Source organism: Notechis scutatus, chromosome Z (genome assembly GCF_049901735.1).
Source record: "Notechis scutatus isolate UNSWTSFEM ecotype Mainland chromosome Z, rNotScu1.2, whole genome shotgun sequence".
Taxonomy (NCBI): Eukaryota; Metazoa; Chordata; class Lepidosauria; order Squamata; family Elapidae; genus Notechis; species Notechis scutatus.
The window spans coordinates 16180963-16197907 of record NC_142025.1 but is presented as its reverse complement, the minus strand read 5'-3'; the positions used below and the strand labels follow the sequence as shown (position 1 = coordinate 16197907).

The window sequence follows — 16945 nt, the reverse complement described above, 5'->3', positions numbered from 1 at the left end:
TTTCATCAGTGCAATGATATTACCTAGTTTGGTAATGAAATATCTGCAAGAAAACAACTAAACTCAGAGGACACCAAGGAATCCACAATTCAATTCTGAGCTACAAATATTCTCTTCTGTCTAATATTTTTGGATGCATTACATGAAGAGGATCATAACGCTGGGAAGAAGGAAGGAAAGAGAAGAGGGCAACAAGGAGCAGGATGGATGACTTAATTACAACATCAATGAATGCACCACTGAATCCTAAAAGACTAAACTGAGGATAGATCATTATGAAGAAAGTCTATGCAGTCACTAAAGAACTGATATTGATTTGATGTTGGATAACCAAACAATCATAGATTCTCACAAATATGAATATGCAATCTTTCAGAAATATAAAAAGCTTACTTTCATTGGATTAAAAAATGATGGCTGCAACTTCCCAGAGTCATTAAGACTTGAATGAAGTAAAAATTGAATGAATGCTGAATTAATAAATAAGATGTCCTTATTTTGGTATCTCCCCAATGAATGCCCTTTCTTTATTGCAGTATAACATGGGGAATTTTGGGAGTTGATGTCCACACATCTTAAACTTTGAGTAACACTGATCTATTAGCTATGGCATATCCTTGTTAGTATCATGATAACACTGGATAGGTTCTTCAGTATATGCTAGAATGAAAATTTATATGCCACTCATTTCACTGTTGAGTGATTCTAATTAATATCAGTCAAATGGAGAAGGCTGTGAAATGCCATTAGTCTCCTTTTCTTCTATTTTAGAAGAATATATTCACTGGGAATGAAAAGAGAATGAGCAGGAAACGTAGTTTACAGGGAAAAAGTACTAAATTGCTGCAATATTTTCTCTTAAATTGTTGCTTCTCAACTTTATACCATCCTCTTTAAAAACATTTCTCACTAAACAAAAGCCGCCGTCTGTTTTTTTTGTAATGACTTGATGTCTTACATTTGGTTTTCCTTCGACTGCCACACCAAAGACATAAGACATTTGTTTACTTCTATTAACTGAAAAATAATTTCTTTTTACATTTTGTAGTCTGGACTGATTTGCTGCCAAATGTATAGTCGTTTGCAGAATCGAAAGCTACTGCTACTAAAAACTAAGCTTTTCTCTTAAATATAAAAATTGCCTGGCAGAAGAACACAGAAATTTTTCAGTTTCCATAGTTTAGATGCCAACCCAGAATATTTGTTTAATTGAATGGATAAAGTTAACGTGCAGCTCCTTCAAATTCTAAAGTGAGGTCTTTCATATTTTCTCAGTCTTATCATTCTAACTTATTCCATGCTATGGAAGTTCATGCAAAAACTATCTTTCCAAATGTTTTATTTAATTTCCTGGTCTATTGGAGTTCTAATACAGATTTATATTTCCCAAACCAAGCTATTTCTATACGTTCTATAATTTTATTTTCTTTACTTGGCCAAGCTTTAAACAGTTTCTCCTGTTTTGTTTTCACATGGTTTTTAATATATTTTTTCCTTGGTTTCCAAAAACTAAACTGGGATGCTAGAGTTCATTTGGCTTTATTCTTTGTTATAAACTTCTACATGATTATTAGGGAAATTTATAGAAATAAATACCTTAATGTTCTGTTGAGGTTTCCTTCATCCTAGGAACTGCATCCTAGAATTTTGTCAGTTTTCCTAACTCCATTAAAATTGTAACACTTTTAATATAGCAAGAACAACATTAACAATATAATTAATATTGAAGATTGGTTATTATTTATTTGAAGGAACAGGATTTTTATCTTTTACCTGTAATCATTTAATATACTTCTTACTGTCCTGATAGAGAATGACCACAAATTGCTTAAGCCATTCTAGTAACACTTTGTTAAAAATCATAATTTAAACAATGTAAGTAACATATGAATATATAAAGGCTATTTTGTGAAGTTGCTTGCTAAGTATTTTCCAAAGCCAATCATTAATTCTTTTTTAAAAGAAAATATTTATCCAGGATCACGTTTAGCAGGACCAAGAAGGGCCTTCTCTGTACTGGCACATTCCCTGTTGGTTGTCATCCCTGTGAAGATAAGATCAGCTCCACCTTGATACTCTCTTAAAAAAAACCCTGAAGACATGGTTTGCCAGTGGGCTGGTGAACTCCAAGATAATAGAGAACCCATCAAATGGTTTATTTGGGGTTTTTATTTCTATAAGCCTAATGGAATCTCCATGAGTGAGTTGGGTGGCAAGATAAAATTTCTAAATAGATAATTCATGATCCTCATCTTAATCATAATCACCTTTGGTTTTTCTATTGCTGAAGTAGTTTTATAGATCACTGCACTGTTTTGATTGTGGAAAATGTTACTGTGCAGCTATTTATATTTAGTAAATTTATTATTATATTTATACCGATCTAAAGCAATGTTAATGTCGATCATCTTTGAGTAATTCTGAATTCTGAAAAGAATGTCCTTGCTAAATTTCTGGCTTTGTGTTCCATTGCACAAGTGATAAAGAAATTGAAATGAAACAATGGCCAAAGTTCTCAAGAAAACTCTACTAATTGCTTATATCTGAATATGTTTTAAATCTGTTTTCAAAACCTCATCTGAACTGTGGAGCAGTCTTCAAAGTTATGTTCACCTCATGTCATCTTTGTGCTATTGTAAGTTCCATTTGAAGCTCACTTTACATATCACGGCTAATTTTTTATTTATTTATTTGGTTTGTCAATTACCTACAAGACAATAGGTATAAGTAAAAACATAGTTATGAATACATGGATACATATAAGAGAAATAAAAGAAACAATAGGACAGGGACAGTAGGCACATTGGTGCGCTTATACACGCCCCCTACAGACCTCTTAGGAAAGGGGTGAGGTCAATAGTAGACAGTCTAAGGTTAAAGTTTTTGGGGTTTGGGGAAGAAACCACAGAGTCAGGTAGAGTATTCCAGACATTGACCACTCTTGCTGAAGTCGTATTTCCTGCAATCAAGTTTGGTGTGATTAACCTTGAGTTTGTATCTATTGTTTGCTCTTGTATTGTTATGGTTGAAGCTGAAGTATTCATTGACAGGTAGGACATTGCAATGTATGATTTTATATACTATACTTAGATCGGACTGAAGGCGGCGTAGTTCTAGGTTTTCTAGGTCTAGAATTTCGAGTCTGGTGGCATAAGGTATTCTGCAACGAGTAGAGGAGTGGAGAACTCTTCTTGTGAAATATTTCTGGACTTTCTCAACTGTGTTAATATCAGATACGTAATGTGGGTTCCAGACTGATGAGCTGTATTCGAGTATTGGTCTAGCAAATGTTTTGTATGCTCTAGTTATTAATGTAATATTACCAGAGAAAAAAGCTACATAAGATTAAGTTAACAACTCTTAATGCCTTTTTGGCTATGTAGATACAGTGGGCTCTAGCATTTAGATCATTAGAGATGAGTACTTGATCCTTGACAGAGTTTGGATCATCAACAAGGTCTTGACTATTCAGCCTGTATTTTATTTTCTGATTATTTTTTTTGCCAATATGTAAGACAGAACATTTATTTGTTGAGATTTGATATGTGCAAAACAAATGTTTAGTATTTCATTTTCCCTTTAAAACCAGCAGGTCTGAGTCTTCCATTGATGGCTTAAGTACAAGCCAGAGTAGGAAGTGAGAATCTTAGAGAATTAAGATGAATTTGATAGCGAAAAAAAAGAAAAAGCCAAAGCATTTGTAGTGCATAAAGAATTTTCAAACAAAACTAGCTTATTCCAAAGCCTTCTAATTTTTTTTATTACATAATAAGTTAAACATTAAGAATTCTACATAATGCAATTTCATGAGCAGAAAAATGAAGGTTTTAGCATCTTCTTTACTGTGAAAAAGCAGCTCAGTTATTCTAAAAACCTATCTTTCCTTATGCGTCCTAGGTCTCATCTATACAGCCTTCTTGCTCCATTTTGAGACTACTTGTCCTTGAAGTGATGACCTCATAATGGAACCACCATCATTTTGCTGGTCTACCAATGAGACAAACTCTTTGAACCAGCGAAAAGTTGGAGTTTTCCGCAGATGAGCAGGAGAAGAGACCGATTTCATTTAACTTGGAGGAAAAAATCCTCAAAGGCTTAGCAACCTGGTGGATAATTGACTTACTTTATGTCATGGGTGTCAAACGTCATCACAGTAGTGTCATGTGACGTATTGGGACATTTTCCCCTTCGCTAAACCGGGCGTGCGCATGGCCAGCACGTGATGCATTTGGCCTGCGGGCTGGAAGTGTGACAGCCCTGCTCTATGTTCTGCAGATTGCTGTGCTCCATGCCCCTATAGCTATTTACTCCTTTGTTGTATGTGTATGCTTTACTCAAGAGAATATCAACCTTGTGAAAAATCAAATGCAGATCTTCCATGAGGTTGGTTTTCCCATCTCTATCCAAATTGTAAAGAAATAAAATTTGGTGGAATTGGCACCAAGCATAGGTGCTTGCCTAGGGCCCCTTCAGTTGAAAGAAAGCATACAGAGGAGTCTTTCTTGATGAATCCTTAGTTATTTTCTAAACATAGGCAATGACCAAGAAATGAACACTATACAATCTGCCTGATTGGAACCCTTTCTTTGCCTGTTGCATGATGCTATATAAGTAAATTTATGGGTAATAAAGAAGTTATGGAATTCCCAGTTATTGATCTGAAAGACAGATCCTGTTAAAAAGGAATTATGAATGGGATATTCATGCAATGATGATCTTGAGAAAGAACATTTTAATTTCCCTGAGTGCGTCAGAGTAGCCTTCACCAACAAGGTGGCCACATCTGTTAGACGTCAGTTCATGGAAGCGATAGGAGTAGAAGATTAATATTGTTGGAGGACATCAAGTAGATGCAGGCTGCCCAAGAGAGGTCATGTTGGTGTCCTTGGAACAATGTAAAAATTAACAAGGCAGGGAAAGTGTCAAAGCAGGGCTTCTGAAATCACTCATACCATTTCCCTTATATTATGGGCACAAATACCTCACTGAGTATTTATGTATATATGTGCATTAGGTAACATAGGATTACTCTTCTATAGATTGTATTACCAGAAGAAAGAAGAGAGTTTAGAACAAAACCATAAGTAACATTCTGAGCCACTTCTCTATAAAGATATATTGGGGAAAAGTTTCCTGGATTTTATCCTTCTGCTGCCTCAGCTAGATCCATACCATTTTCAAACTAGATCTTTCTCATTTGGATTAATTATTGGACTTTTTCTCAGCACACACAGACAACAAATTGTTCCTGTCATGTCTAGTTTTCAGATAGTCATTACATTGATGGACATATATCAGGATAAATATTAGAAAAAGCCCATTAATGAGCCCTCTTAGTTGAACCAGGCAGGATGCACACTAAAATGACAATTCATAAGCCAACATTGTTGCATTTGCTATAGGTGAAAAACACATTATTTCCTAGAAGAAATATGTTTCTGAAAATCTGCATTTCTGAGCCCCTGCATGTTCCTAAAGGATATTCACATGGGAGATATATTCCTAAAAAAACATGTCAGAAGGCACCCCATCTTTGTAACCTCCACATGCAGAATTTGCTAAGATGTGAGTCAATTAAAAAAGAAAATTCTGCACAAGCAGAGACACACACTTTGGGATGGATGCAGAGGAAGAGAAGACCTTTAGATCTCATGTTGCTCCTCTGTCTCATGTCTTTCTCTGGATAAAAGCTATGTGCAAATTGGCGTTTGGACAAGGAGCGACCCAAATGATCTACATTGGAAATAAAGTTTTCCACCAAATATCTAACCTTGACTTCATTGCCATTCATTTGTTTTCTCTTGTTCTTCTGTTGCTCTTATGCTATTGATGGAAAGGTACAGTCTTAATGTTTTGTTACTGAGCTATAGAATGGAGCTCTTGGAGAAAGCTTGAGTGGAAAAAAAATGCTTGCTGGGGGGAAAAAAGTGTATAATTCTCTTTCTTTGGCAAGGTGCCTCCCCTATATCAAATTGGATCACTTCGAAATAATGATTATCAGTGGTTTAATAAAATGTGTTCATACACAGCGGGGTTTTTTTCTAGATACAACTGATAACTGTGACAGATGTTTCCTTGCATGGTGGGAGGAGACTATTGGCTCTCACTGTTTTTTAGGCTGGACAATTTGTTGCTGAGCTTATTCCTCTGAAAGAGAGAAAAGGAGCAAGAGCTACCAGAAAGAGGCTCATCCTGAAAAGTAAAAGGTGAGCAGATAGACAAACATAAAAGCATCTCTGGTTGACTAATTGTATAACAGTTTGGATGTTTACTTAGGAAGAGAAATTTATCCTAGTAAGTAATATGACTTCTAAAAGTCTAGCTTTTATTTTGTTCTCCAATTTCATCTCTTATTTTGTTTTTGTTTTGGCAGAAGTTTAAGTAAGTATATGCCTGAAATGTTGTTTACTTGCTTTTCAGATTTTAATAGATTCTGCTCCCTGTAAGGAAGAGTTATATCTCCCAAATAAGTCTCATTTCTCAGCCAATTTTGCTTACTTTATTTCATTAAACGCCAGCTTTAGAATATTATTTTTAATATTTCTTTTCCTCTTGTCATTTAGATTGCTGCATTTCATTCTTCCTATAGAAAGAAGTGCTCGGAGAAATGACTTCAACTATGAAATACTGGAACGCATTTAGCTTTTTTGTCATTGTGGTCAATTATAATGTGACCCTTGTAGGTAAGTATTTAGAAATTTGCATTTGGGTTTTAATTGTTTTCATTTTGGGAAACTTCATTCAACGTTGTGGGAAGGGAGCTGGTTTCAGAACCAGGCGATCACCTGAAATGAAATGTACACGAAGAAAGTGAATCAGAATTTGCACACATTTTCCCAAAATTGGAATCATATATAACTGGTGTGGAAGTGAAGTGGCAAAAAGTTTTGAGCCAAACTTTTATAGCGAAAGAAAACGAGTGAATTATTGTCTTGCACGACAACCTAATATTATTCTGTTAAGTAATAATTAGACATAAATACAAAAGAATATGATCATTATGCTTCCTAAGGTACTTAATCATCAATACTTTTTTTCCTGAAATAGTATATAATTAATAGATTTAGTTTTGGCAGGAGCAATGGAAGAAAAAAATTGGAAGATTCATGCAAAAAGAGGACACATCCATCTTTGTGTTGTTGTCCAGCAGGGATAGCCTTAAAATCAAGCACTGTCTAGCCATCTTAAAAAATGAAACTGTTTTCACAAAATCAGTCACTGAAATGTTCAGGTATTGCAGCCTTATATATTACCTGCTTTTTTCTTTCCCTTGTCTATTGGCAGACTCAATAGTTTAGATTTACATTATTTAACTTATTTTCCAATTTGATCCTTTTTAAATCTATGATCACTGTAACGGATAGATCACATCAGTCATATGATTTATGGCAAAACTCAAAAAGTACTTTGTCAATACTATGTTATACTCAGCATTTATTCCTGAAAATTAAGATTTGCTGGAAGAATACTCAGATTGAAAAAAAAGAAACTTTCTAATACTGGAAAAAGTAATTTTATTTACATGTAAGCCTAAGCACATTACATGATTTTTCAGTTTTTCTCTATGACTTTTGCCACAAATGCTAAGAAAGATAAACAATTAGTGTGTCCTATTTTTACTCCATTTGGGCTCCTTTCCCATATTCTGTGCTTGTTCAGATATTGGTGCGAAAGAGAGATTTGCCCTAATGAGATTACAATATACAATATAATTGATACTGAAGAAAAAGAGGGAGAAGCTTGTATTTTATGTTCCTATGGGATACAATGAAAACATATAAAATATGCATAATGGCCATTGAGTACATAGCTTCTTTTGAATTGGGCTTGATTCCTGGCAACTTTGTAAACACATCCATGGAAAACAGAAGGAATCTATTCTTCTGATATTTATCTGTTTACTACCCAGTCTAGTCTATAAACTTAGAATTTTCTTTGTGTTTCCCATCCAAGTACAAACCCAGTGTAACCCTGCTTAGCTTCTGAGCCGAAAAGATCTGCCAAGCTGGACCCTGGGTATAATTGTTGTCCTTCTTTGATACAAAATTTAAAAGCAGGGCATTCTGTGGAATGAATTAATGAAAAATTTTGAAAAGATGGACGGGAATACTTGTTACTCAATGCATGTAACTGATGGGAACTGACTAGTACAAAATGTATCCAAAATCTGTGTGGTATATAAATAAATATATTAAGATATGAGATATAAATAGGCAAGGACAACCAGGTTTATAAATGACTTGAAAACCAAATCCTGTAAAAAAAAAAAAGGAAGCTGGTTGAATGTGTTCAGTTAGAAAACAGGATAGTAAGTGAACATATAATATGGCAATTTTTGAAGATTAACCGAAAAGACATTTACATCCTATTACTCTGATAAACAGGACTGGAACACTGGGTGAAAATTGCAATGAATTTTGAGTGCAGATAAATGTTAAAAGAAATTCCCTAACAATGTAAGCTGTATTTTCTTGGTGGCATTTGAAGCTAGGCAGTTATTTCTCATATTAGATCCATCAGCTAACATGAAGAACTCCACAAGCAGTTCAGCACACTGGCTATTTTACTGAAAAGGTTTGAAAAGGGATTAGATGTATGCATTGAAGATCAAGTTATTTATTGTAATAATTTATGCACCTTCCATTTTATAGATGTGTATTTCCAAGTGGGCCAAAATATATAATGTTACGCTGTGAAAAAGAGATTCATTTTTATGAGCATCCTCTAACTGAAATTTGACTATTTTTACAGCTTACCAATGCAATTGATAAGCAGTGTATGTAATCCTTACGTGCATAGGATTAAAATATGATTACTATTAGAAATTATTTTCAACCCGGCTAGTCAATGTCCGGAGTTTTGTGATTGGTTGGACTTTTTTATTGGCCTCATCTTGCTCTTCTTTCTCTCCAGGAAAGATTTGGTTAATCTACATGATCCTGATGAGACTGATGGTGATCCTGTTTGGGGCTTACCCTGTCTATGATGATGAATTGACAGGTCTGGTCTGCAGCACTGAAGAGCCAGGATGTTCAAGCGTGTGCTATGAAGCTTTTATTACTGTCTCTCAAGTTCGCTTCTGGTTCTTTGAGTTTGTGTCTGTCATGATTCCTATGGCCGCATTTGTTATGTGTATCTTGCATAGTGTGGTCAAGCAAGTGGTGAAGATCTATTCTTTCCCTTGCACTTATTGCAAACAGACCAAAATATCCACTATCTTCAGAGGTGCAGAAACCATCTTCAATGATGCAGAAAAGAGCAGAATCACTTGCACGGCCCATGAATTGTCGATCCCTGACTTCTCACGGGCCTATGCAATTCAGCTCTTTGTGAGGCTGATGATAGAAGTTAGTTTCAGAATTGGCAGCTATTGTTTGTTTGGTTTCTTTGTTCAGAAATTTTACAGTTGTGCCGAGGAACCTTGCCCAGGTAAAATAAACTGCTTTATCCCCAGGGCAACTGAAAAATCTGCCATGATTATCTTACTGTGGATTGTCAGTGGTTTCTCCTTAACTCTTGGCCTGGTTGACCTGTTTGTGGCTATCAAAGATTGCAGGAATAAGCGGTCTGGAGCCAGCACAGCCGAGTTATTCAGGAACCGCCTGTGCCAAGAACGGAGACCAAGCCGAGATTTGTTCAGCCTGAGAAACGTCGTCATTGCTGAGGATTGTACCACTCTCCCGAAGAAAACCTACAAGAAGGAACGGCACCCTGCAAAAGGTCTCAGCTGTTAAAATCCCAAATCTGCATTGAGCTGAGAAAACCATGCATGTATTATCCTTTCATTTACAAACCACATAACTTTTTGCAGCATTTAACTCTTGCATATTTACAGAGGCTCATTATTATATACATAAAAAAGGGAGCTGGGTGACCATAATCCTTCCCTCTCTTAGATAGTGTTCTTCAACCTAGGACCCTTAAAGAGGTGTAAACTTCACATTTTCCCGGCCAGCCATTCTTCCCCTTCAGACTTTTTTTTTTTTTTTTTAAGAAAGAAGATTGCCCCATCCAGTATAGGCAATTGATTTTTTTGAAAAAGCTCACAAGGGCGAAGTAAATAGTGAAAGTCTTGACTTTTGAAACCAACACCTTCCCTTGGAGCACATATATAAACTTTTACTTATATAGGATCCAGAATAAGATAGAATAAATCAAAAACTTAATGATCAAACAGATGCAACGTTTTAAAGAAACATTTGTTGCCACAGAACAATGGGATAAAAGTATGGCCTTGTCTGTAAGATATACATCAAGTTATAACTTAAAATAGGTACAACATTTCCTACCGATGGTATATAGTTCCATCAATAATATTTAAGATAAACAGTTCATAAGTAATAAATTTTGGAACTGCCATGAAACAGGAGGACTGTTTTTAAAAGAGATGTAAAAATCCCGCAATGTATTGGAAAGATATATAGTACAATGCAAAAAAAATTGGAATTTAATTTGAAATGAAACCACAACTCTTCTTACTAGCTATAATCTCATGAAAAAATTAGAAAATAAATTTTGCTCAACATTGGAAGGAATATATAATTCTGACCATATCTCCAAATTTGGAGAACATGCAGCGATGGTGAGTTAACATAAGGAAGTTTAAGCAAATTTAAGCAAGATCAGTTGGCAGACATACAATATAATATGCTGTGTGGCAAATACTATCACGGTCTGCCATCTAAAATCAAGGATTAGACACATTAGCAGATCTACAAAAGAGGGAAATTAGAAACCCTTTAGTTCTTTTTCTTTTAATTTCCCCTTTTAAAGATTTTTTTATTTTAATTCTTATATTAATTTTGCTTATCATATTATATTTTAACATGCACCTATATAAATGTCTGCGTGCATCTATATCTATACATATAGTTTGGAACCTTTAACACACAACAAATAGTTTGATTTAACCTACAGACAGATTAAGTTGCTTTTGATTATCACTTCTTTTTTCTTTTATTAACATGCACACATATATGTATGAATGTGTGGATGTTTATATCTACATCTATATCTTCATACAAAACATTAGAATATACACTTAACACTCAGCTCAGGTTTGAAATTTTTATTTCAGAACAAATACTGTGATGCAACCTGAAGACAGATTAAATTGCTTTTGCTTATCATACTTTTGTTTTTATTAACATGCACGTACCTATGCATGCATGTATCTCTATACCCATATCACATATAAAACATTACAATAGTGAAGTCAATACTAAGCAACTAGCTCAAGGTTTTATTACCCAATAAATACTCTGGTAGGGTTGTTTTTATTATTGTTGTTATACTCCTTGTAACATCAGTATCATAAATTGTAATCTCTACACTATACAACTACTTTATTCTTTTTATTATCTCTAATGCTCAAAGTTATCTAAACAATAAAACATCATTAATATCAATTAATCCTGTACTAATGTCATTGTATCAAGTCAAATAACATTTACATCCAAAAAAATAATAAAACTTGCAAAATTATTTGGAGCGTGTCTCTCTCTCTCTCTACGGGAAAACGAAAAAGGGAGTTGGGTGAGAATAGTGACCAAGGAGTCTTCCTCAAGGATACTTACGGCATTATTTGTCAGCACCTTCAGATGCTTTGTTTAAGAAGATTTGCCTACCCAGTAGAGGCCCCTGATTTTTGGAAAAGCTCACGAGGGAGGAAAGGTGAATAAGGGAAGTCTTGGCTTTCCATGGGCGACGAAAAGAAAAAGTTTAGTTGAGGAGCCAAATTGCATCTATCATGCTCAAGCTGTAATTGTGATAGAGGTCCAAATGTTTAGACCTCTAAATCAGACAAAAGCGTTCACCGCAGGTATCTTCAAGCAATTCTATCACGGGGAGAAAATCAGCATTTGAGCGGAAATGTAACAAGGACATAACAAATGACTTTTGACATACACATCTATTCCTGGAGAGATTTGCAGAAGTTGGTTTTGTGCACGTCTGGGCTAGTAAAAATTGAACAGGAGTTTCTGAGCATCATGATTTACAAACACTAGTCGAAAACTCATAAAAATATTGGTCAGGTGAATTATATAGAATTAATTATAAGTCCATATTTATTTATTTATTTATTTGATTTGCCAATTGTTTACAAGATAATAAGTATAAGCGTATATAGTTGTGAATACATGAAATGGGTACATATAAGAAAAATAAAAGAATAAGAGAAACAATAGGACAGGGACGGTAGGCACGTTGGTGCGCTTATGCACGCCCCCTGCGCTTATACGTTGTGTGAGAGTTTAACCATTGGCAAAATAGTTATTTTTAAAAGGGGAAATGATATTCCTTCATTTGCATTGATTAAATTGTTAAAATACGTGCACATATGAGATGTGGAATATAAATATTTCAAACATATCTCAATCTTGGGGGCAAAAAAAACTATTTTCCCACCACATTTTTCAACTTTAGAAGCTAAATGTTTCTGGGTCTCCAAGAATGACCAGGAAAATAAATGTGTGATTCAGCTGAACACCATAAGAGATGTGAAAAGGAACTCAGTAGAATTCTCGGTCGAGTTTTAAATAATGAACAACTTAATGATTTACTGAACCATGTTCCAATATTCTGCATGCTATTTAGTATGGCTTTATAAATGGAGTACTTAATATTTCAACCTAATTTAAACCAAATCAATATCCTTTACTTCTTCAGTCAACCCTGTGCAATATGTTCCTTCTCATCTCCATCTCTCATACTCTTCGTTTCAGTTCAGTAAACCTGGGTCCTATTTCATACCGCTACTGAAAGTTTGGTTTTGAGAAATGCTGCTCTAGAGGAATCAGCTGATTGAAAAATTGCAGATCCAGGATGGCAGCAGTGTGAGAAATAGTTCAGAATTAACTAAAAGTCAAACACCAGCCTTTTAGTGTCAATATGAAATGGAATAAGACTCAGCAATGAGTTCCCATAATAAAATTTACCAAAGCCATCACAACCCACAGCCCTCTCAGCATGTCAGAAGATTTCGCAGCCTACATTGCTTCCTTAATATGGTCTGGAAACTTCACAGTGCCTCAGTTTTCAGCTATCTGTCCTTTAAATTTTTAATGGCCATGAACACTGAACTATGTACTGGATACTACTAGATATTGACACATCTAAGCAGAACACAGGCATATTTGAGGAAGGGAATAATCAAAACAGATCCTGTGCGATTGCAGCCGTGTCCTTTTGGATGGAGAGATGGGTTCTGATCATATACATACATATGCCTTTTGGTTAGAAGGTCATAGCTGTCTTTTCATACACACACCAGTGGTGGTATTTTACCGGTTTGGCCCGGTTCTGGAGAGCTGGTAGCAGTGATGAGCAGCGGTGACCGAACCGGTTCTCTCCACCGCTCTGCTGTTGGGCCCACCCGCCTGCGCGGGCTTCCATACTCACCTTTATCCACTGAATTTGAAGTGCAGCTGCTTTGCGTGACACATAATAGTGCCAAGCGGCAGCTGCTGAAGTGACCGGGATCGTTCAGGCTTGCAGGAGGCAAGTTGGAACACCTCTGCGCTTGCGCAAAGTGTGCGTTCAGCACACGCGCCCACCAAACCACACCCACTGAACCGGTGGCAAAAATATTTGAATCCCACCACTGACACCCACCCACATGCACGCATACACACATATACACACACAAAACACACACACAGGATATTAATGAACGTCAGCATTTTATATGTTTGGCCCCAACAGTTCAGTGTTTGCATTTTCCTGTTTTGCTGAAAACTGGAGTGATTCAGTCAACAATTGAGGCAAGAAAGGCTGTAAAATAGGGCAAAACTTATTTAATAACTGCCTCCTCGCTTAGTAACAGTAATTTTGGACTTAATTGTGCTCTTAAGTCAAGTACCTACACAGTGTACAGGCTTTGGTTAAGGATCACGGCTATCTTCTCTCTATTTATTCAACAACAGCCTTGTTTAGCAACATTAATTTTAGGAGGAGATCGCAATGGACTTCATAGTGGAGTTGCCGAAAAGTGGGAGAGAAACTCCAATTGTGCTCATATGTCAAGGAGTTCCTCTACAGAATGTACATGGGTTTTGGTTAGATGGTCACAGCTCTCTCTCTCTCTCTCTCTCTCTCTCTCTCTCTCTCTCTCTCTCTCTCTCTCTCTCTCTCTCTCTCTCTCTCTCTCTCCATTCCCTCCCTCCATTCCTCCCTCTCTTTCACACACACACAGGATATTAATGAACTTCAGTATTTTATATGCCTGGCCCTTCAGTTGTTCAGTGTTTGCATTTTTCTGTTTTGCTGAACAAGAGAAAAAAAATACAGCAAGGAAAAGTTAGAGTGGAAGAGCACATTATATACAATCATACAATAAGAGAGTTGGGAGGGACCTTGGAGAGACCTCGGAGGTCTTCTAGTCCAACCTGCTGTTCAAGCAGAAGATCCTATATCATTCTGGACAAGTGGATGTCCAGACTCTTACTGACAAGCTCCAGTAAAGGAACATACATTTCTTCCAGTGGTAAGCCATTCCATTTATTAACTGTTCTCACTATCAAGAAATTTCTCCATAATTCTAGGCTGGATCTGTCCTTAATAAGCTTCCATCTGTTTGTTCTTGTCCTGTCCTAAGGTGCGTTGGAAAATAGCTGCCCCCGGTGATGGTCCCTCAATTGCTGAAAGCCTGCTATTGTATCATTTTATTTATTTATTTTGTTGAAAGCTTACAATACAACAGAAGTAAGAATAAACATAAGTTTAAATACAAGAAATAGGAACTAATAATTGGGGACAATAGGACAGGGACGGTAGGCACGATTGTGCGCTTATGCACGCCCCTTACAGACCTCTTAGGAATGGGGTGAGGTCAATAGTGGATAGTTTGAGGGTAAAGGAGTGGGAGTTAGAGGATGTAACAGCAGAATCAGGTAGTGTGTTCCAATTCAAATCATCCCCCATCTTTCTCTCTGATAGATATTATGGTCTAGAAGTACTCATGTTGCATCCTTAAATCCTTGTTGGTCACTCTTGCAAGTATTGCAGTATCAAAATTCTGCAGTCTCTTTCCCTCCCTCTCTTTCTCAACAGTAACTGTGAGGGAGACCTTGGAGTCCTAGTAGATGATCACTTGAATATGAGCCAGCAATATGCAGCGGCATCCAAAAAAGCTAACACAATCCTGGGTTGTATAAACAGAGGCCTGGAATCAAGATCACGTGAAGTATTAGTACCGCTTTATAAAACTCTAGTTAGACCACACCCGGAATACTGTAACCAACATTGGTCACCATATTACAAAAAATATGCCGAGACCTTGGAAAAAATTCAGAAAGAACAACTAAGACAATCAAAGGCCTGGATATTAAAATATATGAAAAATGGCTGCAGGATTTGGGTTTGGCTAGTCTAAAGAAAAGAAGAATTAGGTTGACATGAGAGCAATATTCCAGTATTTGAAGGCTGCCACAAAGAGGGGGCCAAATTATTCTACAATGCTCCAAGAGCAGGACAAGAAGTAATGGCTGGAAATTAACCAAAGAAAGAAGCAATCTGGAATTAAGGGGAAACTTCCTAATAGTAAGGACAATTAACCAATGGAATAACTTTACCTTCAGAAATCGTGGGTGCTTCATCACTGGAGGTTTTGAGAGGAGACTAGATAGCAACTTATCTGAAATAGTACAGGTTCTCCTGCTTCAGCTGGGGGGCTGGACTAGAAGACCAAAAAAGTCCTTTCCAGCAATATTCTATTCTAAATATTCTGGGTGAAACTCTTGATTTTAATTTTTTTTGTATCGTTCCAGAGGAATATTTCATTGTTTGATACATTGCGTGAAATTAAAGTTGACAGTCCCAACCAATTAAAGAAGCTGTAATCATGCTGTCAATCTGGGAAATCCACATCATGAACATTAAAAAAAATGGATGGAGTTTTAATTACACTATTGTCACTGCCATCTTGACTTTTTTTGACTATACCTCTGTTGTAACCCCTCCAGTTTTTCAGGAAAAACCAGATTTATTCAGGGCTGTTTTAATGCAGGGGCCTGATGGGCACTTGCCAGTGGGCCCCATGAGCATAGGGGCCCCATACGAATCTGTATATATTAACCCTTCAATGTACATTGTATCATAAAAATACAACAACTATATAGCTTAATGAGTATTATTGTGTTTTTCAAACCTCGTGTATTGTTCAAATGTTTATCACGTTGATTAGTAATGGCTGCACAGCATGTTTTTAATGTTTCAATTTTGTTGGAAGTGCCCATAAAATAAATATATGTTTAATTTTATCAACCATTTACATTTTTATTCCTGTGAGTAGTTTTTGTAGGGGCCCCAGTACACTGCTTTGGCCAGAGCCATAATGCTGTTAAGATGGCCCTGATCTATTTGCCAACAAAAAGGACATCTGAAAACCATGCAATTTTAGCAGGCCCTTGATCTACAACAAGCTAACCCAAATTTAATGTGTCTCTTACTCCAGTCCTACTTCTACTGCCTTATTGAAGGCTGCATGTTGGCAATGGGAGCCTAAAGACATCAGAATGAAGGAGTCAAAATATTTCTGTATATTACAAGGAAAAATACTGGGGCTGATCTTGGGACTCCATCAGCAATCATGGATATGCTGCATTTTGTTCTTAACCCTCATCTTGAGAATACTTTTATTTTTAATTTGGAATACTGGCTACATCTGCAAATGAACTTTTATTAAGTACTTAGTTTTGTACTCAAGAAGAGCTGAGACCACCCTGACCAGTCTTATCTCTTTGGGGTGGCCCAACTGAATTTGAATGAGCAAAAAGGTTGTTTTCATATTTTAAACAACCTTGGGATAACTGTGGCCTTCACTGCAAAGTCCTTAAAGATAAACATGCTTCACCAAATGTTAGCCTTCATGGCCGATTTCCCCCGCCCAACGCCTGCAATATTATTGTTCCTAGTTCTAATAGTTCTATATACTGTTTTTTGCTCT

The 16945-nt window shown here is 36.3% G+C and overlaps 1 protein-coding gene across 1 annotated transcript; it reads left to right on the top strand.

Moving 5' to 3' along the window:
- The first annotated feature begins 152 nt into the window (after positions 1-152).
- On the top strand, positions 153-11433 carry LOC113414980 (gap junction delta-4 protein-like). Its single transcript, XM_026672120.2, has 4 exons — positions 153-2635; positions 3898-6206; positions 6564-6683; positions 8914-11433. Exons 3-4 carry the CDS (start codon positions 6608-6610, stop codon positions 9732-9734), a joined length of 897 nt encoding a protein of 298 aa, XP_026527905.1. The 5' UTR covers positions 153-2635; positions 3898-6206; positions 6564-6607; the 3' UTR covers positions 9735-11433.
- Positions 11434-16945: the final 5512 nt, after the last annotated feature.

Bases quoted from the DNA above. Each gene is read 5' to 3' on its own strand.
- LOC113414980 (XM_026672120.2), top strand. From the start codon at position 6,608: ATGACTTCAACTATGAAATACTGGAACGCATTTAGCTTTTTTGTCATT. The intron at 6,684-8,913 runs GTAAGTATTTAG...CTTTCTCTCCAG, and splicing joins TTATAATGTGACCCTTGTAG to GAAAGATTTGGTTAATCTAC.